This window comes from Bufo bufo, chromosome 2 (genome assembly GCF_905171765.1).
Source record: "Bufo bufo chromosome 2, aBufBuf1.1, whole genome shotgun sequence".
Taxonomy (NCBI): Eukaryota; Metazoa; Chordata; class Amphibia; order Anura; family Bufonidae; genus Bufo; species Bufo bufo.
Window position 1 is genome coordinate 804,716,040 of NC_053390.1, and position 24,502 is coordinate 804,740,541.

Genomic DNA, 24,502 nt, shown 5'->3' on the forward strand with positions numbered 1-24,502 from the left:
GTGTTGCTCGTGTTACATTAATGAGAGAGTAACTCCAAGAATGTTAAAGGGGTTCTGCAGTCCTTGTAAACTGATGATCTATCCTCTGGATAGATCATCAGCATCTGATCGGCGGGGATCCAGGACCCCTGCCGATCAGCTGTTGTAGAAGGCAGTGGCGCTCCAGGAGCACCGCGGCCTTCTCTCCGTTTCCCTCAGGACCAGTGACCTTGCGACTAGTATCACTGGCCTGGGCAGGGCTAAGCTCTGTTCACCTGAATGGAGCTTAGCCGCGCCCAGGCCAGTGATACTACTCGTGGCGTCACTGGGCCTGCGGTAAACAGCTTCTGCCAGCGCCGCTGCCTTCTCAAACAGCTGATCGTCAGGGGTCCCGGGTGTCGCCCCCCCGCCAATCAGGTGCTGATGATCTATCCAGAGGATAGGTCATCAGTTGAAAATAACTGCAGAACCCCTTTAACCTACATACACTATATGGACAAAAATGTTTGGACACCTACCCGAGGTTTTATGACATCCCCTTGTAAATCTTAGACCAGCTTCCACTCTTCTGGTCTTTCTACAAGATTTCGGAGTGTGTCTTTGGAAATATTTGCCCATACATCAAGAAGAACATTTATGAGGTCAGACACTGATTTTATATGATTGGGCCTAGATCACCATCTTCATTCTTGTTCATTCCAACGATGTTGGATGGGGTTGAGGTCAGGGCTCTGTGCAGCCAGTCAAGTTCTCCCACCCCAAACATACCCAACAATGCCTACCTAGGAGAGAGGAAATTTCAGGAACTGACTTGTTGCAGTGGTGGCATCCTATTACAGGACCACGCTGGGATTCGGTGAGCTCTTCAGAATGAGACCTTCTTTCATAAATGTTTGTAAAGACGAGTGCTTGGCTAGGGGCTGGATTTTATACACCTGTGGCAATGGGACTGAATGAAACACCTGAATTCAACAACTGAGTGGTGTCCCAACCCTTCTGGTCATATAGTGTTTGTGTGAGTGCGGTTAGCAGCTTCTTTGTACTTTAGTGGCCCTTTAAATCTGAAGCATCTACTTTTGTTGAATTTTCCATAAGAGGTATAAAGAAAGGCAAATTGAAGCAGCAGTGATTGTAACTAAGACGGTTCTTTCACGATCCCTTCCTTCTGACGTTTTGCTAGTTTTTTTCTGCGTATTCTGATCATTTGGCTCACTGGTATTTGGACTCTTCCTTGGTCTATTCCTCAAAACGTCATCATTACTTCCCATGAGGTTTTCTTCTGGCCTTTCGTTAAAATGAAGGCTATAGCGGCGGACATCACTACTTCCAAAGCTATTCTCCTCTGGCTGCTTTGATGAGAAATGATCAGATCTGTTACGTCCTGGACTAGACCTCGAGTCAAACATGAAGTCATTCTCCTCAGCACTGTGTTTTAGCGACATGTTGTTTGGAGTGCTCGCAAGTGGGACTATCTTCTGCGTGATGGATGGAGAAGAAGACCGACCAGTAGCGTTACTTGATTCGTTCATCTCTGTATCGTTACTTATTTGTAAGTCATGATAGGACATTACACTAGGGTTTGCAGATATCGCGGTTGTAGGTGGAAGGTCATCAGTAGACACCAGAGCTCCTGGTTTGCTTAAATACTCCTCTTCATTATTGCTGTCCAGCGGTCTGCAAGATGAACCTGAAGAAGCCTAGAAGAATACAATCAAAACCCAAGTAGTTACAATAGACTAAAGACCATGATTGGCCGCATTGCCTTGAGTAAAATGGAAAATAATCAGCTGACTTTGGCTGATAATATACACATGTACTTTCGACTGACCACGGGCAACGCTTTCCAACCTATCCCGACATGAGAAAGCAAGGGAAGCAATTGTTAAATTGCTGGGTAATTGCCGTCTTCTCTGATGGTACTGGAATGGTTAATGTTTGCTTCCCCGGTATGTTGCAGAGGAGCTACTACCTAGGGCAGGGGTACTCAACTGGCGGACCGCGGTCCAAATACGGACCGCGGCCGCCAGTTGTCCGGACCCCGGCCATCCTTCAGAGCGCTCCTCCAATCGATCCGTTTGAACCGGCTCAGCTCAGTCACAGCACACAGCAATGCTGACAGAGACGCTCACCTCACGCTGGAGCAGGAGCCTGAGGGAGGGACTCGGGAGGAGCGTAATATGATCCTAGAGTGGAAGCTGCTTCTGCCAGCCCCACCCCTCCCCGCCCACCAACCAATCACCGACCAGAGCTGAGGGGGCGAGGCCAGCACAGCACACTAGCAGCTCTGACGCGAGTCCTCGGAGTAGTGCAGGGTCAGGGAGTCTAAAGGAATGGAATGAGTCACAAGAATCTAAAGATCCGACTCAGTCAGTGACTCATTCCATTCATTGAGTTAAAAGAGCCGTGAGTCGTCAGACTGTAGAACAGGTTACACTGAGGCTGTCAGACTGTAGAACAGGTCACACTGAGGCTGTCAGACTGTAGAACAGGTCACACTGAGGCTGTGAGTCAGACTGTAGAACAGGTTACACTGAGGCTGTGAGTCAGACTGTAGAACAGGTTACACTGAGGCTGTCGGCTCTTGTTGCAGCAGTGATAAGATTAAGGGACAGGAGCAGAGAGATAAGAGAAGGGACAGATGACACAGTTCAGCACATAGTTTTCCCTGTGCATTCACATTTCACATCACTTGGTTGGTTGTACTACTGTCAGTGTCAGACTGTTGTCACTGTGGGGAACAATGCACAACAGACAACAATTCACATTGCACACCACAGTGACAGCTTCCTCCTGTCCGCCTGTCCAACGTCAGCCTCAGCTTCCCTTTACTATAAAAAAAATCACTCTTCCTGACTCACTCAATACTAATCAGAGACGAGTTCAACTTCAGAGAGCTGAAGAGCCGACTCACTGCAGTGTCACTGACTGAGTCAGCAGCTGCGCATGCGCACCGGCACCTAGAGTCTTCAGTTCACTTGCGAGTCAGCTCAGCAGTCTGACTCGCCAAGTGAACCGAAGATCCGATTCTGATCCGAATGAGCTGATTCAAATGAACCGATTCACCTAAAAGATCCGAACTTCCCATCACTATCTCCTGCACACTGTGCCGTGCAGGAGGAGGAGCTTACCGGCGCACTTCCTCCTGTCCCAGAGCGCAGTGAGACAGGCCGGCTCCCTCCACATATAGCGCTCCTCCTCCTGCACACTCTGGTACGTGCAAGAGGCGGAGCTTACCGGCAAACTTCCTCCTTCCCAGGGGCGCAGTGAGACAGGCCGGCTCCCTCCACATGCAGGCACCAGCGCTTTCTCCCTCAGCGCGCTCACAGGTCCCTCCTCCCCTGCAGCAGCGGCAGCACATAAGGGAGCTTCAAGCTGCTGGAGAGGGAGGGACATCACCATTGCCACCAATGAAATAAATGTCACATTTGGGAAGGAAGGGGGGCGTGGAGAGGGCTACAGAGAGGCGGGAACACGTCACTGACTGCAGGAAAGGACTCCAGTGTCGTGTTCCCATCTCCCCTGGGCCATCTTCTTTAGGTAACCTGATTAAATAAAGTGATAAAGCCCCATCAAACCATGATAGTTTTGTTCCGCATCCAATTCCCATTATTGGGGCATTGGATGCGGACCCCTTAGTTTCAATGGAGCGGAAAAAGATGCAGACAGCACACAGTGTGCTGTCTGCATCTCTTGTGGCCCCATTGTAATTAAGGGGCTGCATCCAATCCCCCAATAATAAGAATTGGATGCGGAACAAAACTATCACATGTCTGTTCTGTGGCTTGGGTTGCCACCCGGCCAGTAGTTCACCAGCAAGGCTGGTATTTTAGTTCCCTTGCCGGTGCCAGAATTTTCCTGTAAGGACTGTTAGGCTCCTTTCACACTTGCAGCAGGACGGATCCGACAGGCTGTTCACCCTGTCAGATCCGTCCTGCCGCTATTTCGCCGGACTGCCACTCCCCATTGACTATAGCGGGAGTGGAGCTACGGTGCAGCATGGCAGTGCACGGCGTGAGGCCGCCAGACGAAAAAGTCGGACATGTAGTACTTTTAGTCTGGCGGCCTCTCACCGTGCCATTATAGTCTATGGGCACAGAGCAGCGGCACGGCGAAGTAGTGGCAAAATGGATCTGACGGGGTGAGCAGCCTGTCGGATCCGTCCTTCTGCAAGTGTGAAAGTACCCTTACTAATGAGCGCTTCCATCATGGAACGCCCATTAGTACAGCCGTTACCTCCACCGCAACTTGTGCTAGTAAAAAAATTAATAAAATTACGGTACCTCCACCTCCATTTGCTCACGCTGTGGAGAACACTCCCTGCTGACTAGAAGCTCAAGACAGGACCTACAAGACGTCATCACGTTAGAGCACCGGTCCTGAGCTTGCAGTCAGCAGCGAATGTTCACCGCAGCCAGGTGAATGCTAATTTTATTTTATTTTTTTGCAAAAGCAGAGAAGGGGGGCACTAATGGGGGCATTACTCTTACTGGGGGCACTAATGGGGACATTATTCTTACTGGGGGCATTATTCTTACTGGGGCACTAATGTGGCCATTACTAATTCTGGGACTTACCCGGGGCGCTCCACTATAACGTCAGAGCGCCCCACGCGCATGGATCACATGATCGCATGGCATCTTTACTGTTGGCGTTCAGCTCGGACCTTCACCTGACTGCAGACCCAGGTATGTGGACCTTTAATAAAACTAGTTGAGTACCCCTGACCTAGGGTAATTCTGTGGTAGTCTGAAGTAGTGGGTGTTAGGCTGACCATAAACTATGAAATAACTGCTGGCTGAAATCAATCAACACCTGCTGTCGGAGAGGGGGTTGGAACACCTCAAGCACATTAGCTGGTCAGTCAGTTCAGCCGAAATTAATCTAATCGATTCCTGGTGGTCTAGGGTAGCGAAGGGGTGAAGTATCTTACCCATTGATCTGCTTGCCATGTCCTGCTCTGTTCCCCTTGGACAGTTTCTCCGTTTACAGGACGGTAGCTTGCTGGATGTCCGTCTGGAACATTGTCCACCTTTTATCAAAATATCATCAGAATTATTTTTGATCAGACTCTTTTCTTGCAATCTCTGAACAACTCCTTTCTGATTATCACTATGCAATCTATGGAGGCCAAAATGACCTTTTATAGACTGTCTGTCACCACAGCTTTTCCCACAGTGGAGCCAAGAGGCTCCATTCTAACGCTGCCTGTTTGGGTTTGACAGATTTTGCTCTCCTTGGCATACGGTCACATCACAGTGATGGGCAGTGCCTGGGCCGTCGTGTTAGAAGCATCCTCTTAGATTGTGCAGTCAGTATTGACCATGGCATCAAAGGGCATGTTCACACTTGGTGGATCTGATAGATGGAATTGGTAAATTGTCATGCGGCGTGGATTTTAAAATCAGCAGCATCTCAGGTCTTTTCACTGCAGACTTTATCCATTGCAATGCACGAGTGTTACTGCAATCGGTGTGGAACCTCTAGGTCGACTAACATATTTGACTTAGGGCTAATCCTAAGGGTGCTTATCCTGGTTTTTACCCTTTAACCCCTGTACAAGGATCCAGACATCGCCGCAGGGGAGCCACCAAGCCGCTACCTCCTGGAGTAGTCTCTGTGCGGCGTTGACAGCTGAACCACAAGGAGACACTAGTGCTAAAGACAGAGGAATCAGGCTAGGGTCAAGGCAGGCAGAGTACAAGCAGACCGGTAAACAGTCCAAGGTCAGGGCAGGCAGCTAAGGGTCAGTACAGAGGTTAAGCAAGGTCAGACAGTGGAGGGTCAGTATGCAGACAGAAGTCATGCAAACTTCATGAACTCTAAGGCCAATTTGCAAAACTACGTGTGGACATAGCCTAACAGGGGGAGGGTGCTACGTCTGTTACTGCATCAGCTGCCATTTGTTTTTGGCTGCCTGTCAGTAAATCGCTGTAGTACAGAAGTATGGATGCTACATAACACCATGTCAATAGAAAAATAAAAAAGTTATGGCTCTCATTGTAGTGATGCAAGACTATGGTGGGACTGCTGAAAATACTGCATAAAGCCGAACAGAACACAAACTCACTGCCTGCAATGCTGGACGTCCATTGCCCTGTACAACCTTCTCCCTCACCGAGTGAACGCGTGAAGATGACGACGCAGGGTGTTCCTGAAGGTTCGATGCCTAGATAAAAATGATTAATAATTGAATGCTTTCATCGCGCACAGTAAAATAGTCCAATGTAGAAAAACACTACATCTTGTACAACACAGACAACAAAAACTCGGCTAATCCTGCAGCTTTGGAAGTGAATGGAGAATAAGACGTCGCGGTTAATAGTGGTGGAGTTCTCACCTCGTGGGTGTCAGACTGCTCTTTGTTCTCACTTTCCCCATGTTCCTCCTGTATAGACTTAACAGTAATATAGGCAGGAAATTGCTCTGGAAGCTTCTGTGTCTATAGTAAAATACCGTAGGAAGTATTATCATACCGAATAATAAATAGACCTGCCATATACAGGGTTTAAAGAAGAAATGTCACAGATTACCATTAAAAGTGTAAAGATCTAGAAATCTGAGAATTAGAAGAATTATTTGGGCTTGTTTAGGAGTTAAAGGGGTAGCCTGGGATTGGAAAAGAGTCCACCTTTTTTACACCTAGGAGCAGCTCCACATGGGTTGTCTGCTATTGTAGCTGAGCCCCGTTCAAGTAATCTTTCTTTATTCAAGGGAATGAGGCAGAGCTGCAATACCAGACACAACACGTGGACAAGAGTGACGTGGTTTCTGGAAAATAACCGTAGCTGCGGACAAGAATAGGACATGTTCTGTTTTTTTTTTTTGAGTGTGCTGTTCCGCATCCATTCCGGCCCCATTGAAAATTAATGGGCCCGCACCCGTTCAGCAAAATTGCGGAACGGATCCCGACCCAACTTGCGGACGTGTGAATGGACCCTTATGCACGCTTGTAAATGTGGCGCTCATGGTCTGAGCCTCTGAGAAGCACTATAGTGGGTCAATAATTGGGGCATCATTTTCTCCCATGGTAGAGAAAGGTTCTAATTGCCCAGTATATAGAGTGTATTCCCTCTTCCATCCTGAACTTTATTGTTGCACCCACAGGTCATATCAGTAAGGCTAAACCCCAAGTGGTGACCTGATGGGACCCGTTGGGTCCAGCAGAGGGTCCTCTGGTCTCCTTGTAGTCTAATCATATTTTCAATAATGGTTTGGGAAGCTGAAAATCCATTAACCCACAAATAAGGACATGGCAATAGAGAATGAAATAGAAATGCCTCTCATTTCTCACCTCATTGTGCACAGGTGGACCTCTGCCGATGTCACCCCCTCCATCACTGCTTGAAGAAGGACTATAAGACAGGTTTGTTTGAGCCTCTGAAATCTTATTGGAAAAATCAAAATTGGTATTACATGACTACTTCATGGCCAGGATATGTTCCTTACATTAAATGTTATTTTTTTTAAATAGTCAAATAGACTAACCTTTATGGGAGATACATCCTGAGAGGACGGTTTGATGGACACCCCTGGTAGTGGCTCTTTTAAGTTTGGTGACAGCTTATGACTAGGTAAAAGATCCGGCCCAATATGTGGATTTTCTGAGATGGAAGACTCATCCTATAAAACATTCAGATAGAAAATGTGAACTTTTGTTATGATCTCCTTGCTGTGGCTGTGTGTGGATCCCAGCCTATATATAAAGGTGACCATGCCAAGACATTGCTACCCAAAGCCGATACCACAGCAGATCCTTAGCCTTGAAGATCAGAGAGCTTATACACCGACCAGCCTTGACATTAAACCACCAAATATAGCATAGATTCCCATTGTGCCAACAAAACCGCTCTGACCCATCGAGACATAAACTCCACAAGAATTCTGTAAGTGTCCTGCCGTACCTTTGCACTAAAATGTTATCTGCAGACAGTCATGTAATTTTAAAGGTGTGGCCTCCATGGATGATGGATTGAGATCTGGGCAATTTAGAGGCCAAGTCATCACCTTGATCTCTTTCTCATGTTCCCCAAGCTACCACTGAGCAACTGCTACTTGTCTGTACAATGTTTAGGTTGGTGGTACATATCACATCCACATAATGCCAGGACCCAAGATTTCTAACAGAATACCTAGACAACGATGTGAAGAAGAACTTACCTTCTGTAAAGCCTCAAATTCACCCACAGGGAGTGTAGCCTGGTACGGAGTTGTTTCCGGGACTGGATTTCCGGACGTATCATCTACTGTTCTACCGTCGGAGTGTACTGGTTCTGAAACTTTGTGGGAAAGTGGGTTTCTGGGCGGAACAGGAGGGTCTTGTGGGAATGGAGGAAGGCTTCTGAACTCATGGTTATGTTGGGATGGTGATCTTTGCGTCATCTGCTGCTCAGGTTGGATCGGGTTGAACCTTTGGGAAGGTTCTGGTAAAGGACCTGGCTGTGCGTCAAGGGATGTTGACGGCATCTGTCCTGGGAGGCTGGAGCTACGCTGTGGACTTTCCTGAGTTGGTTGATGGTTGTGTTGACTCAGTGATGCAGGGAGTGATAGAGGACCAGACTGGTTAGCTGCAAATGAAATGGATATATATACATTTAGCTACAGCCGATATGGCTTTCAGCATTGTCTATCCTCATGGCACCTCTTCCCGTGATATTACCCTGCACTATGACAAATCACCAGTGATCGTCTGTCCACTGTCTCCAACATCACATCCTCTCTTTACTGGATACTAAACCTCCTTCTTGTGTTTTCTCCTTCTGCTAACCTACATAATACTGATACTTCCATTTCAGTGTTGGGAACTACCATAACTCCTAGAAGCACGCCTGCTGTATTATGTTTGATGCTGGTCTTTCATGCTTCAGCTATTTTCAGTTAGGTACTTGCCTACATATGCCGTCTGCACCTCAAAAACAACTCCAGAATCCTCCCTTTTCTTACTGTAGAAACAAAAACCCTCATTGTTGCCCTGATCCATTCTCGTCTGGGTTACTGTATCGGTCTCCCCCTCAGTAAATTCCCCCCTCTCCAATCTGTCCTGAATGTAGAAGCTTCCACCGTGTGCCAGTCGCTGCACTGATCTATCACCCTGTGCCAGTCGCTGCACTGATGTATCACGCTGTGCCAGTCGCTGCACTGATGTATCACCCTGTGCCAGTTGCTGCACTGATGTGTCATCCTGTGCCAGTCGCTGCACTGATGTATCACCCTGTGCCAGTTGCTGCACTGATGTATCACCCTGTGCCAGTCGCTGCACTGATGTATCACCCTGTGCCAGTCGCTGCACTGATGTATCACCCTGTGCCAGTCGCTGCACTGATGTATCACCCTGTGCCAGTCGCTGCACTGATGTATCACCCTGTGCCAGTCGCTGCACTGATGTATCACCCTGTGCCAGTTGCTGCACTGATGTATCACCCTGTGCCAGTCGCTGCACTGATGTATCACCCTGTGCCAGTTGCTGCACTGATGTATCACCCTGTGCCAGTTGCTGCACTGATGTATCACCCTGTGCCAGTCGCTGCACTGATGTATCACCCTGTGCCAGTCGCTGCACTGATGTGTCATCCTGTGCCAGTCGCTGCACTGATGTGTCATCCGGTGTCAGTCACTGCACCAGTACCTCGACCCTGTTCCAATCACTGCACTCGTGCATCTTTCCGTGCCAGTCACTGCACTGATGCCTACACCTTGTGGCAGTGGGTACAGTGTACCTCCACCCTCTGCTAGTCAGTGCACTGATGCGTCACCCTGTTCCAATCACTACACTCATGCATCATCCTGTGCCAGTTATTGCACTGATTTGTCACCCTGTGCACTGATGCATTACTGTCCTGGGCTCCACCCACACTATTGTCCCTACCTACTTTTACGACCCATCCTAAGTGATATCCCACAACTGGGCGACAGTCCCATCTTACCTAAGTGCAGGGGCCTAAACCAAGATGGGAAATGAGTAGCAAAACAGAAAGAAGTGAAAAGCAGACAGGCAAAACCAGGACGGGATCAGGATCCAAAATCAGATACAAATGCACAGCAAAGTGCAACCAGGAGATAATGTCAAAGACCAAGTCAGAAGGCAAAGGCGAGGTCACAACAAGCAGTCGGATACCAGGAGGTCACGTAGCAGCTAAAATCAGTTATCAGAAGCAATGCCAAAATCAGCAAGCAAAGGTCAGTGATCCAGAGTAGCAAGCACACAGCTAGCTAAGTGAGGTGACTACTAGATACAGCATTTGCCTTTGAACTAGTGTGCAGGTACTGCAACATTTGGGTCCCCATTTCTCCAGCTCACCAGATGACCAGTTAATAACAGGATTATGTGGCTGGAGCCATGGCTGACTCAAGATCACGTTAGCTAGCAAATTTTCCATTACAAACAAAAAACAAACCTCCGAATGCATATCACCATTCAGCATAGAGGGGTGAAATATTCAATCAAACCCTTGGCCAAGGGTGTGGCATCTACAGCGGTGACCTGTACGTGGTCCTGGAGAGTAAGTAATGGAATACCCATAGAAACAGCAAAATGAAAATCAATAAAATTGGCATCAGACCCAGAATGAACAAAAGCAAATCCAGACTACAGGAATTATAGGAAATACATACTGGAAGTAAGACCTTTTTAAGGATCCTAGGAAATACATGCTCACCAAGGTGCCCTTCCCGAGAGACACCTAAGCGCTGACGTCTTTCCAGTGGTGGCCGTTAAGGACCGGACTGGAGTAGATGGCCAGCATCACCACAATAGAAACATAATCCTTTTCTCCTTGTGAAGCTCCATCTGTCTTGAGGAGAAATGTTTACACCCAGCTGCATAGGTTGATCAATGGAAGCAGCTACCTTGGAGAAGGTGGATGGCAAATCTAGACTGAAAACTTGACCGGATGTGGATGCACATTCCTTTTTACGTTCTCTTAGTTGTCTGTCTAAATACACAGCTAACGTCATGGTCTCGTCAAGAGAAGCAGGTGAAGGATAACTCTCAAGCAAGTCTTTAAGCGTGTCAGAAAGACCCTGGCGGAATAGACATCTCAGAGAAAGGTCATTCAATTGGGAGGTGACACACCATCTACGAAAATCTGCACAATAGTCTTCAACAGGTCTGTGTCCCTGATGGAGCAAAACTAAATTGGAATCCGCAAACAACGTCCTGTCAGGTTTATCATAAAGTAAACCACAAGCTGGAAGAAAATTATCAACAAAGGATATCTCAGGAGAGTTGGGGAAAAGAGAGAATGCCCATTCCTGGAGAAGAAATAATGATACCTACTCTTTGTTGTTCTGGCCCCGAGGAGTGAGGTCTGAGGCCTAAATATAATTTGCAACTGTCCCTGAAAGACACAAATTGCTTCCCATCACCCGCAAATCGATCAGGCAACTTAACTTGGGGTTCTAGGAGCTGTGAGGGAACCGTCGAAAGGAGTGGAGACTGAGTATTCTCTTGGTGCTGGACCCTTTGCGCAAGATCCTGGACCATCTGGGTGAGACTGTTCTTTTGGTCTACCAAGGCCTGCATAGGATCCATACCAGCTAAGGACGACATCTCAGAGAAATTTTGGGTGGCCTCTGATTCTGTCATGAAAGGTTAGGGAACAGTGCGGCCCTGTGCTCTAACCACACTACTGTCCCTACCTAATTGCACGATCCACCCTAAGCGATGGCCCACAACTGGGCGACAGTCCCTTCTTAGCTAAATGCAGGGGCCTAAACAAAAAATGGGAAATGAGTAGAAAGACAGAAAGAGGTGAAAACTAGACAGGCAAAACCAGGACCGGATCATGATCCAAAATCTGATATAAAGACACAGCGTAGTAAAAACCAGGAGAAAACCTCGCAGACAAAGGTGAGATCATAAACTAGTAGTCAAATACCTGGAGGTCACGTCAGAGGCAAAATCAGTGATCAGAAGCGAAGTCAAAGTCAGCAGGCAAAGGTCAGTAATCCAGAGTAGCAAACACACAGCTAGCTAGCGAGGCAAGAATACCTGCCGCCGGGAGATGCCTGTTTAAATAGCCCGCCTCAGGAGACATGTGACGCCAGCACAAAGTCTGATTGGTCTGGCGTCCTAGCTCCCTGATAGGTCAAGCAAGCAGTTTCACGGTCAGCGGGCTGGTTGCCATAGAAACAGAGTGATGCCTGAAATGTCGCCATATTGCGGCCAGACTTGCCGTGGGAGCACAGACAGGTAAGTGTGTGACAATCACCTTGTGCCATTCACTGCACCAGTACTTCCAACCTGTGCCAGTCACTGCACCAGTACCTCCAACCTGTGCCAGTCACTGCACCAGTACTTCCAACCTGTGCCAGTCACTGCACCAGTACCTCCAACCTGTGCCAGTCACTGCACCAGTACCTCCAACCTGTGCCACTCACTGCACCAGTACCTCCAACCTCTGCCAGTCACTGCACCAGTACCTCCAACCTGTGCCAGTCACTGCACCAGTACCTCCAACCTGTGCCAGTCACTGCACCAGTACCTCCAACCTGTGCCAGTCACTGCACCAGTACCTCCAACCTGTGCCAGTCACTGCACCAGTACTTCCAACCTGTGCCAGTCACTGCACCCGTACCTCCAACCTGTTCCAGTCACTGCAATGAAGCATCACCTCGTACCAATCACTGCACTGATGCATTGCCCTGTACCAGTTACTGCACCAGTAGCTCCAATCTGTGCCAGTCACTGTGTAAGAAGTAGAGGGGTCCAGCTTCTGATTAAACAATATCCTTTATTTGATGCGGTAAAATCCATACGAAACAAGACAAGTGCAAAGTCGATGCGTTTCGGATCTCAAATTACCGATCCTTACTCACAATATAAAATGCCATTTGTGACTCTTCCACATAAATACACTTTCTCCAGTCACATGGATGGAGACAACATCACGTGGGGGCAAATCACAAAACATGGAATGACAAATCCAACATGTGCAGGAGAAACAAAACAAAAAACTTTACAAATTCGTTGATACTGTAAAGTCAAGTCCTGCTTCTTGTTCATGCCTGTGGGGAAGCAGCTACCAAGTGCGAACATCCAATATACCTCTCATCTTAGTGGTTTGCGTCTATGGTCACCCCCCCCTGACAGGGCAGCTATAAATGCGGTCACAGAAAATGCACATGCTATGAACATATGTCTGTTAGTCACGTCCACAGTAGTAGAAGTCACAAAATAAAACAATATATTAACGGTCTATTTATTTACATGTGCAGTATATAGGATGCATGTATCTGACATACCTGTCACCATCAAACACGCAATGTTTCTTCTGCCACTTTGCCATTGTAAATAAGGGTAATACAAAAGGTTTTAGAGTTCAGGGTGTGGAGAGGGTCACGCTCCCAGTTAGGGGGGGGGGTGACCATAGATGCAAACTACTAAGAAGAGAGGTATATTGGATGTTCAAACTTGGTAGCTGCTTCCCCACGGGCATGAACAAGAAGCAGGACTTGATTTTACAGTATCAACGAATTTGTAACATATTTTTTTTACATTTTTTATTTTTTTTTTTGTTTCTCCTGCACATGTTGGGTTAGGCCTCATGCACACGACCGTTTTTTTTTGCGGTCCGCAGAAACGGGTTCCGTATTTCCATGATCCGCGTCCGTTTTTTTCTTCCGTGGGTCTTATTTGATTTTTGGAGGATCCACGAACATGAAGGAAAAAGTCGTTTTGGTGTCCGCCTGGCCGTACGGAGCCAAACGGATCCGTCCTGACTTACAATGCAAGTCAATGGGGACGGATCCGTTTGACGTTGACACAATATGGTGCAATTGCAAATGGATCCATCCCCCATTGACTTTCAATGTAAAGTCAGGAGTCCCTATTAATATACCATCGGATCGGAGTTTTCTCCAATCCGATGGTATATTTTAACTTGAAGCGTCCCCATCACCATGGGAACGCCTCTATGTTAGAATATACCATCGGATTTGAGTTAGATCGTGAAACTCATATCCGACAGTATATTCTAACACAGAGGCGTTCCCACAGTGATGGGGACGCTTCAAGTTAGAATATACTAAGAACTTTGTACATGACTGCCCCCTGCTACCTGGAAGCACCCGATCTTTTACAGGGGGCTGTGATCCGCACAATTAACCCCTCAGGTGCCGCACCTTAGGGGTTAATTGTGCGTATCAAAGCCCCCTGTAAGAGATCAGGTGCTGCCAGGCAGGAGGAGGCACACCCCCCTCCCTCCCCTGTATTACTGTACATTCATTGGTGGCCAGTGCGGCCCCCCCTCCCTCCCCCTCCTAATTAAAATCCCCCCCCCCCATCATTGGTGGCAGCGGAGAGTTCCGATCGGAGTACCAGTTTAATCGCTGGGGATCCGATCGGTAACCATGGCAACCAGGACGCTACTGCAGTCCTGGTTGCCATGGTTACTTAGCAATTTTAGAAGCATTATACTTACCTTCGCTGTCTGTGACCGGCCGGGCGCTCCTGTCCTACTGGTAAGTGAAAGGTCTGTGCGGCGCATTGCTTATAGCACAGACCTGTCACTTACCAGTAGGAGGAGCGCCCGGCCGGTCACAGACATGGCAGGTAAGTATAATGCTTCTAAAAATTGCTAAGTAACCATGGCAACCAGGGCTGCAGTAGCGTCCTGGATGCCATGGTTACCGATCGGAGCCCCAGCGATTAAACTGGGACTCCGATCGGAACTCTCCGCTGCCACCAATGATGGGGGGAAGGGGGATGAATGTACAGTAATACAGGGGAGGGAGGGGGGGCCCACTGGCCACCAATGAATTTAAAACTGGGGAGGGAGGGGGGTGTGCCCCCTGCTGCCTGGCAGCACCTGATCTCTTACAGGGGGCTATGATAGGCACAATTAACCCCTCAGGTGCGGCACCTGAGGGGTTAATTGTGTGGATCACAGCCCCCTGTAAGAGATCGGGTGCTTCCAGGCAGCAGGGGGCAGTCATGTACACAGTTCGTAGTATATTCTAACTTGAAGCGTCCCCATCACTATGGGAACGCCTCTGTGTTATCCGTCTGTGTGAAAGTAGCCTACGGCCACGGATCACGGATGCCAATCTTGTGTGCATCCGTGTTTTTTCACGGACCCATTGACTTGAATGGGTCCGTGAACCGTTGTCAGTCAAAAAAATAGGACAGGTCATATTTTTTTGACGGACAGGAAACACGGATCACGGCCGCGGATGAACATCGGTGCATTTTCCCATTGAAAGTCATTGAAAGTCAATGGGTCCGCAGAAAATCACGGAAAACGGAACAACGGCCACGGATGCACACAACGGTCGTGTGCATGAGGCCTTTGTCATTCCATGTTTTGTGATTTGCCTCCACGTGATGTTGTCTCCATCCATGTGACTGGAGAAAGGGTATTTATGTGGAAGAGTCACAAATGGCATTTTATATCGTGAGTAAGGATTGGTAATTTGAGATCTGAAACGCGTCGACTTTGCACTTGTCTTGTTTCATATGGATTTTACCGCATCAAATAAAGGATATTGTTTAATCAGAAGCTGGACCCCTCTACTTCTTACACAGATTATGTTGGCTTTGTCCTGGCCACATCCATGCCTCTGATACGATACGCATCTATATCTATATTATGTGCCAGTCACTGCTCCAGTACCTCCGACCTGTTCCAGTCACTGCTCCAGTACCTCCGACCTGTTCCAGTCACTGCTCCAGTACCTCCGACCTGTTCCAGTCACTGCACCAGTACCTCCGACCTGTTCCAGTCACTGCACCAGTACCGCCGACCTGTTCCAGTCACTGCTCCAGTACCTCCGACCTGTTCCAGTCACTGCTCCAGTACCTCCGACCTGTTCCAGTCACTGCACTAGTACCTCCGACCTGTTCCAGTCACTGCTCCAGTACCTCCGACCTGTTCCAGTCACTGCTCCAGTACCTCCGACCTGTTCCAGTCACTGCTCCAGTACCTCCGACCTGTTCCAGTCACTGCACTAATGTGTGACCCTGTGCCAGTCACTGCACCAGTACCTTCTCCTTATGCTAGTCACTGCACCAGTACCTTCTCCTTATGCCAGTCACTGCACTAATACCTCCAACCTGTTCCAGTCACTGCTCCAGTACCTCCGACCTGTTCCAGTCACCGCACCAGTACCTCCAACCTGTTCCAGTCACTGCACCAGTACCTCCAACCTGTTCCAGTCACTGCACCAGTACCTTCTCCTTATGCCAGTCACTGCACTAATACCTCCAACCTGTTCCAGTCACTGCTCCAGTACCTCCGACCTGTTCCAGTCACCGCACCAGTACCTCCAACCTGTTCCAGTCACTGCACCAGTACCTCCAACCTGTTCCAGTCACTGCACCAGTACCTTCTCCTTATGCCAGTCACTGCACTAATACCTCCGACCTGTTCCAGTCACTGCACCAGTACCTTCTCCTTATGCCAGTCACTGCACTGGTTGCCCTTACAATATGGAATATAATTTATGCTTCTCACGCTCACCCACAAAGCTCACCACACAGCTGTAGCTCCTCCATTATCAGACTCGGTACGTTATGCCCTGCCAATGATCTAAGACTCACTTCCTTCATCACCTGAACCTTCCTCTACCATCTCCAAGACTTTTCTCATGCTGCATCAATTCTCTGGAATGCGTTTCCCCAGATAATCAGATTAACTCCCCAAATCCAAGTCTAGGGCATCTAGAATGAATGGCACTAAAAACTTGATGTCATCACTAAAGTGAGATGAGACAGAGGTGACACATTCCCCGTCTCCGCTGCCTTTCAGTATATACACTGCTCAAAAAAATAAAGGGAACACAAAAATAACACATCCTAGATCTGAATTAATTAAATATTCTTCTGAAATACTTTGTTCTTTACATAGTTGAATGTGCTGACAACAAAATCACACAAAAAAAAAATATGGAAATCAAATTTTTTAACCCATGGAGGTCTGGATTTGGAGTCACCCTCAAAATTAAAGTGGAAAAACACACTACAGGCTGATCCAACTTTGATGTAATGTCCTTAAAACAAGTCAAAATGAGGCTCAGTAGTGTGTGCGGCCTCCACGTGCCTGTATGACATCCCTACAACGCCTGTGCATGCTCCTGATGAGGTGGCGGACGGTCTCCTGAGGGATCTCTTCCCAGACCTGGACTAAAGCATCTGCCAACTCCTGGACAGTCTGTGGTGCAACGTGACGTTGGTGGATAGAGCGAGACATGATGTCCCAGATGTGCTCAATTGGATTCAGGTCTGGGGAACGGGCGGGCCAGTCCATAGCATCAATGCCTTCGTCTTGCAGGAACTGCTGACACACTCCAGCCACATGAGGTCTAGCATTGTCTTGCATTAGGAAGAACCCAGGGCCAACCGCACCAGCATATGGTCTCACAAGGGGTCTGAGGATCTCATCTCGGTACCTAATGGCAGTCAGACTACCTCTGGCGAGCACATGGAGGGCTGTGCGGCCCTCCAAAGAAATGCCACCCCACACCATTAATGACCCAATGCCAAACCGGTCATACTGGAGGATGTTGCAGGCAGCAGAACGTTCTCCACGGCGTCTCAAGACTCTGTCACGTCTGTCACATGTGCTCAGTGTGAACCTGCTTTCATCTGTGAAGAGCACAGGGTGCCAGTGGCGAATTTGCCAATCTTAGTGTTCTCTGGAAAATGCCAAACGTCCTGCATGGTGTTGGGCTGTAAGCACAACCCCCACCTGTGGACGTCGGGCCCTCATATCACCCTCATGGAGTCTGTTTCTGACCGTTTGAGCAGACACATGCACATTTGTGGCCTGCTGGAGGTCATTTTGCAGGGCTCTGGCAGTGCTCCTCCTGTTCCTCCTTGCACAAAGGCGGAGGTAGCAGTCCTGCTGCTGGGTTGTTGCCCTCCTACGGCCTCCTCCACGTCTCCTGATGTACTGGCCTGTCTCCTGGTAGCGCCTCCATGCTCTGGACACTACGCTGACAGACACAGCAAACCTTCTTGCCACAGCTCGCATTGATGTGCCATCCTGGATAAGCTGCACTACCTGAGCCACTTGTGTGGGTTGTAGACTCCGTCTCATGCTACCACTAGAGTGAAAGCACCGCCAGCATTCAAAAGTGACCAAAACATCAGCCAGGAAGCATAGGAACTGAGAAGTGGTCTGTGGTCACCACCTGCAGAACCACTCCTTTATTGGGGGTGTCTTGCTAATTGCCTATAATTTCCACCTGTTGTCTATCCCATTTGCACAACAGCATGTGAAATTGATTGTCACTCAGTGTTGCTTCCTAAGTGGACAGTTTGATTTCACAGAAGTGTGATTGACTTGGAGTTACATTGTGTTGTTTAAGTGCTCCCTTTATTTTTTTGAGCAGTGTATAATTATCATTATAAAAAGCTTAATGGGGTCAGTCCATCATCTACTTTCTAAGGCAGGGGTCAGGAACCTTCGGTATGCCAGCTGTTGTGAAACTACAACTCCCAGCATGTGCCATCTTGTTTTATGTGAACTGCTGAGCAAGTGTGCATGCTCGGAGCTCTATGGGGACCGACCAACTGTTTCTGGAAAAGGTATGTAGTCTTACTTGGCAGCTGATACGAAGCATAGACCTCCTCGAACTCTTTCGCCAGCTTTTCATGCTTGCACGCTTTGAGAGCATTGATAAAATGTTTCGGCCAGTCGTCACCTCTGATCAGATCTAGATAGAAGGTCATCACCGATTTCCTGATGCCCTCATTTCTGAAACAGGCTTTCAGCTTCTCCTGTACAAATATATATTACATCCATTAAAGGGGTTGTGTCACAAAACATATTCTACATTTTTCAAACCAGCCCCTGGATCTGAACACTTTTATAATTGCATGTCGTTAAAAATTTACCATAGCCTTTTATTTTTGTCCGTCTCACTGATCTGGTCGGAGACATGCTCAGTTCAAATGTTCAACTGCCACCAGCCACGTGTTCTGTTAGTAGTTGTGGCAGTCACAGGAAGAGAGCTGCAGCAGAAAGGACACGCCCTGAGATGCAGCAGAAAGGACACGCCCCTGAGCTGCCAGGCTGAAGTTAATCTAGCAGAGCAAATGATTGTGGAGATCTCTGGATCCATGTGAGGTACAGGGGTGCACCTAGCCTTTCTGCTGCCTGAGGCGAAAAATAAAACGGTGCCCCCCCCCCAATGCCAAATTCTTAACCTAACCCCTTTGCCACAATAAAAGTGTTCATTGCCCATGGCCCTTCGACTGCCCCCCTCTTGCCCCTACCTGGTGCTACCTGAGGCAATCGACTCACCTGGTTCCATTGGTGGTGCACCCCTGGGTGCAAGGGAGATGTTAGTTCCCTGCCCCATGGCATGAAGTTTAGGAGTAGACCTTTTTGGGTCAATAATGGCCATTAATACACCAACCTTCATTCTTTATGCACAAATGGCACCTATGGGCACTGTATGGCATCTAATGGTACTGTATGGCAGCAATAGATCGCTGCATGCCACTAAGGGGGTACTGTATGGCAGTAAAGGGCAGCGTATGGCACTATTTCTTGGGACAAACTATGATGTAACTGTATATTTCAATAGAATATCAAATGCATATATAAGATATATGTAGAGGATGTATACACCATATATATCAGGATGCTGTATGCTACGATTTACATTGACACTGTGTGGTAAGACTCTATATCTGGTTGTGTATAGGAGAAAGCTATCGAAGGTGTATGGACATCTTAAAACTGTAGAACAGCAGAATTCTGAATACAGCTCTGGAAGTGAATGGTGTATAAGACACATTCTAACTACAGATCAATACAAGGAAATCAAAGCAGGAACACCAGGGGGTAACGAGAGTAATAAATGGCCAGTTGTTGGATTGTGAGCCTTACCACAGTAGCCAGGGAGAGGCAGGGGGTCAGATGTGGTAACAGCTCATCAAGTGCTATGTTTTCTAGACGCCTCAGATTATTTTGCAGATACTTCTCAAACTTGTCATCTGCAAAACTCATTGTTCACCCTAGAAGAAACGAGAAAAAAAATCAACTCATCCATCACTGCACTCATCAATATTAACAGATCCCTTCAGACAGTAAACTATTCATCCATCTACACTAGCCATCCATCTACAAACCATCCAACCATCTACACCATCCATCCATCTACACTATCTAACCATCTATCTACACCATCCATCCATCTACACACCATCCAACCATCTACACCATCCAACCATCTACACCATCCATCCATCTACACCATCCATCCATCTACACCATCTATCTACACCATCCATCCATCTACACCAGGGGTGGCCAACCTGTGGCTCTTGAGCCGCATGTGGCTCTTTGCTTCTTCAAGTGCGGCTCTAGCTGTGGAGCCGGGAAGCAGTCAGGCCGGCTCACTCTCCACCCCATGCTCAGATCTCTTCTCCTGATCGGGCACTGTTGCTACTTTGCACCTCCAGCTCACTCTCCACTACGTTTTGATGCACACAGTGTGAGAACGTAGTATGTGGAGAAATACTACGATCTGACGTTGTGCTCATCAGGTCACAGTGGAGAGCGTGTCAGACCTGCAGAGTAGCAGGTGCCCAGTGCCTGATCAGGAAAGGGACAAGATTTTATTTATTTATTATAGAACTGAGCATGGGGGTCTGAGCTAAGCATGGGAGGTTCTGATCTGAGCATGGGGGGATCCTGATCTGAGCAATGGGGGTCTGATTTGAGCATGAGGGTCAGATCTGAGCATGGGGGAAGATCTGAGCATCAGGGTTAAGATTTGAGCATGGAAGGCAGATCTGAGCATAGGGGGGCAGATCTGAGCATGGGGGTCTTGTTTGAGCATGGGTTGGTCAGGGCTGAGCATGGGGGGTCAGATCTGAGAAGGGGGAGATCTGAGCAATGAGGGTCTGAAATTGGAGTCTGATTTGTGTTGTCTGATCCGAGCATTGGCGGTCTTATTTTGGGGGTCTGATTTGGAGGTATGATGAGGTTTGGGGATCTTATTTTAGGTCAGATGAGGATTGGGGATCTGATTTAGAAGTCTGATCTGAGGTCTGATGAAAAATATATTTTTTCTTTTTTTCTCTGCTAATGAAAAATAAGAAGAAAATATTTTTTATCAGACCTCAGATCAGATGAAATTTTTTTTTTTTTCTTTGTTAAAACCTAGGTGCATCTTGTAGGGCGAAAAATACGGTGACTCCTGTGTAAATGTATAGCTTGTGGCTCCTGGTAGTCATATGTTGTTGTTTTTTGGCTCTTTGTGTCTGTAAGGTTGGCCACCCCTGATCTACACCATCAATCCATCTACACTATCTAACCATCTATACTAACCATCTATCTACACTATCCAACCATCTACACCATCCAACCATCTACACCATCCAACCATCTACACCATCCAACCATCTACACAACCCAACCATCTACACCATCCATCCATACTATCCAACCACCTACACTATCCAACCAACTACACTATCCATCCATCTACACTATCCAACCAATCACCTACACTATCCAACCATCTACACTATCCAACCATCTACACTAACCATCCATCTACACAATCCAATCATCTACACAATCCAACCATGTACACTATCCAACCATCTATAATAACCATCCATCTATACTATCTAACCATCTACACCAGGGATCACCAACCTTCGGCACTCCAGCTGCTGTGAAACTACAACTCCCAGTATGCAAACATGGTTGGCTGTTCTGAAAACTCCCATAGAAGTGAATGGAGCATTCTGGGAGTTGTAGTTTCAGAACATCTGGAGTGCCGGAGGTTGCTGATCCCTGATCTACACTATCTTTTCATCTAAAATATCCAACCATCTACACTATCCGTCCACCTACGCTATTCGTCCACCTACGCTATCCGTCCACCTACGCTATCCGTCCACCTACGCTATCCGTCCACCTACGCTATCCGTCCACCTACGCTATCCGTCCATCTACGCTATCCGTCCATCTACGCTATCCATCCAACTATACTATCCAGCCATCTATACTATCCAGCCATATAAACTGTCCAACCATCTACACTAACCATCTAAACTATCCAACCATATACAATATCCGACCATCTACACTATCCACCCTACACTATTCAACTGTCTATGCTATCCATCCATGTATACTATCCAGCCATCTACACTGTCCATCAATATAAACTGTCCAACCATCTACATAATACATCAATATATACTTTCCATCCATCTACACTAACCGACCATCTAAACTATCTATCCATACTGTCCATGTACACTATCCAACCATCTAAACTTTCTAACTATCTACACTATCTGTCCATCTACACTATCCAACCATCTAACAGTACCCAACCATCCACACTATCCATCCATCTAAACTATCCAACCATTTACACTATACATCCTTCTATGATATCCATTCTTCTATACTATCCAACTATTTACACTAGCCATCTATCTACACTATCTTTCAATCTACAATGTCCAACCATCTACACCATCCATCAATCTACAATGTCCAACCATTTACACCATCCATCAATATACACTATCCATGCACCTACACTATCCATCCATCTATATTATCCATCCATCAATTATATATATTCATCTACACTATCAATCCATCTACACTATCCAACTGTCTACATTATCCAATCATCTACACTATCCATCCATGTAAAAAATCCAGCCATCTACACTATCTGTCCTTCTACACTATCCAAGTATCTACACTTTCCAACTATGTACATTATCCATCAATCTACACTGTCCAACCATCTACACCATTCATCAATATACACTATCCATTTATCTACTACACTATCCAACCATCTATGATATCCGTCCTTCTACACTATCCAACCATCTACAGCAAGCATGTCAAACTCAAAGGCTAACATGGGCCAAAAAAACAAAATTTAAGTTTATGTGGGCCGCATCAAAAAAAAAAAAAAAAAAATCGCACATTTTCATAGAACAACATTGTTGTTTCATGACTGCTGACCCCCAACATCCCATTGCCCAATAACACAAGTGAGACCTATATATATATACAAATATTAAACTTCACTATAAGACGCACCTAGGTTTTTGAGGAGGAAAATAAGAAAAAAATATTTTTAACCAAAAGTTGTGCTTTTGGTGGGCTTTGAATTAATGGTGGTCTGTGCATGACACTATTATGGGGGATGTGTGGATGACGCACTGTCATGTGGGGGATCTGTGGATGGCACTGTTATGGGGGACCTGTGGATGGCACTGTTATGGGGATCTGTGGATGGCACTGTTATGGGGATCTGTGGATGGCACTGTTATGGGGATCTGTGGATGGCACTGTTATGGGGATCTGTGGATGGCACTGTTATGGGGGGGGGGGGGTGATCTGTGGATGGAACTGTTATGGGGTGGGATATCTGTGGATGGCATTGTTATGAGGTGGGGGGATCTGTGGATGGTGCTGTTATGGGGGATCTGTGGATGGCACTGTTATGGGGGATCTGTGGATGGCACTGTTATGGGGGGTGATCTGTGGATGGCACTGTTATGGGGGATCTGTGGATGGCACTGTTATGGGGGATCTGTGGATGGTGCTGTTATGGGGGATCTGTGGATGGCACTGTTATTGGGGATCTGTGGATGGCATTGTTATGAGGTGGGGGATCTGTGGATGGAACTGTTATGGGGGGGATCTGTGGATGACACTGCTATATGTCATCCACAGATCCCCCTCATAACAGTGTCCCCCAATACACCGGCCCTCTGCTCACCGAAGTATTTATAAACGTGAATCCTTATCCTGTTATTAAGTTGAACTAACGCTGCGCCCGGTGTAAGAGTACAGTGACGCCCCTAGTTACGGACTCCAGCCCCTCCTCTCTCCCGGCTCATACATAGCAGTCTGCGATGCTGCATCTTTGCCGGGCCGCATGTTTGACACCCATGATCTACAGTATCTAACTATTTACACAATCTATCCATCTGCACTATCCAACCATCTACATCATCCATCAATATACACTATCCATCCATCTACACTATCCATCCATCTAAACAATCAAACATCTACACTATCCATCCTTCTACACTATCCAACCATCTACATTATCAAATTATCAACATTATCCATCAATCTACACTGTCCAATCATTTACACAATTCATCAATATACACTATCCATCCATCTGCACTATCTAACTATCTATACTAACCATGTATCTACACTATCCAACCATCTATGCAATCTATTAATTTACACTATCCATTAGTCTATAATATCCAACCATCTATGCCATCAATTCTTCTATACTATCCATCTTATAACAGTATTCATCCATCTATACTATCCATCCATGTATACTTTCCATCCATCTACACGTACCTTCCACCTTCACTATCCAACCTTCTACACTGTCTACTTATCTATACTATCCATCTACACTATCATCTATATTATGCACCCATCTACACTATTTATCATCTAAACTATCCATCTATCTATACCAGGGATGGCCAACCTGTGTCTCTCCAGCTGTTGCAAAACTACAACTCCCAGCAAGCCCAGACTACCTACAG

General features: G+C 47.1%; 1 protein-coding gene across 7 annotated transcripts in view; it reads right to left on the reverse strand.

The window, feature by feature from the left end:
• Positions 1-388: 388 nt before the first annotated feature.
• The window catches only part of MAVS (mitochondrial antiviral signaling protein), a 39,712-nt gene continuing 15,598 nt past the window's right edge, over positions 389-24,502 (reverse strand). For 5 of the 7 annotated variants that reach the window (XM_040419303.1, XM_040419306.1, XM_040419308.1 and 2 more), the window contains 9 exons: positions 19,812-19,939; positions 18,517-18,694; positions 8,137-8,543; positions 7,465-7,599; positions 7,271-7,363; positions 6,317-6,418; positions 6,047-6,145; positions 4,910-5,008; positions 389-1,676 (listed from right to left, as the gene is read on the reverse strand). In XM_040419303.1, the coding sequence (XP_040275237.1) occupies positions 1,050-1,676; positions 4,910-5,008; positions 6,047-6,145; positions 6,317-6,418; positions 7,271-7,363; positions 7,465-7,599; positions 8,137-8,543; positions 18,517-18,694; positions 19,812-19,931 (1,860 nt within the window). In that variant the 5' untranslated portion in view covers positions 19,932-19,939 and the 3' untranslated portion in view covers positions 389-1,049. Of the gene's footprint in view, positions 1,677-4,909; positions 5,009-6,046; positions 6,146-6,316; positions 6,419-7,270; positions 7,364-7,464; positions 7,600-8,136; positions 8,544-18,516; positions 18,695-19,811; positions 20,103-21,234; positions 21,537-21,855; positions 22,783-24,502 lie in introns of those variants that run through there. The other 2 variants (XM_040419304.1, XM_040419309.1) reach the window with 2 other exon arrangements.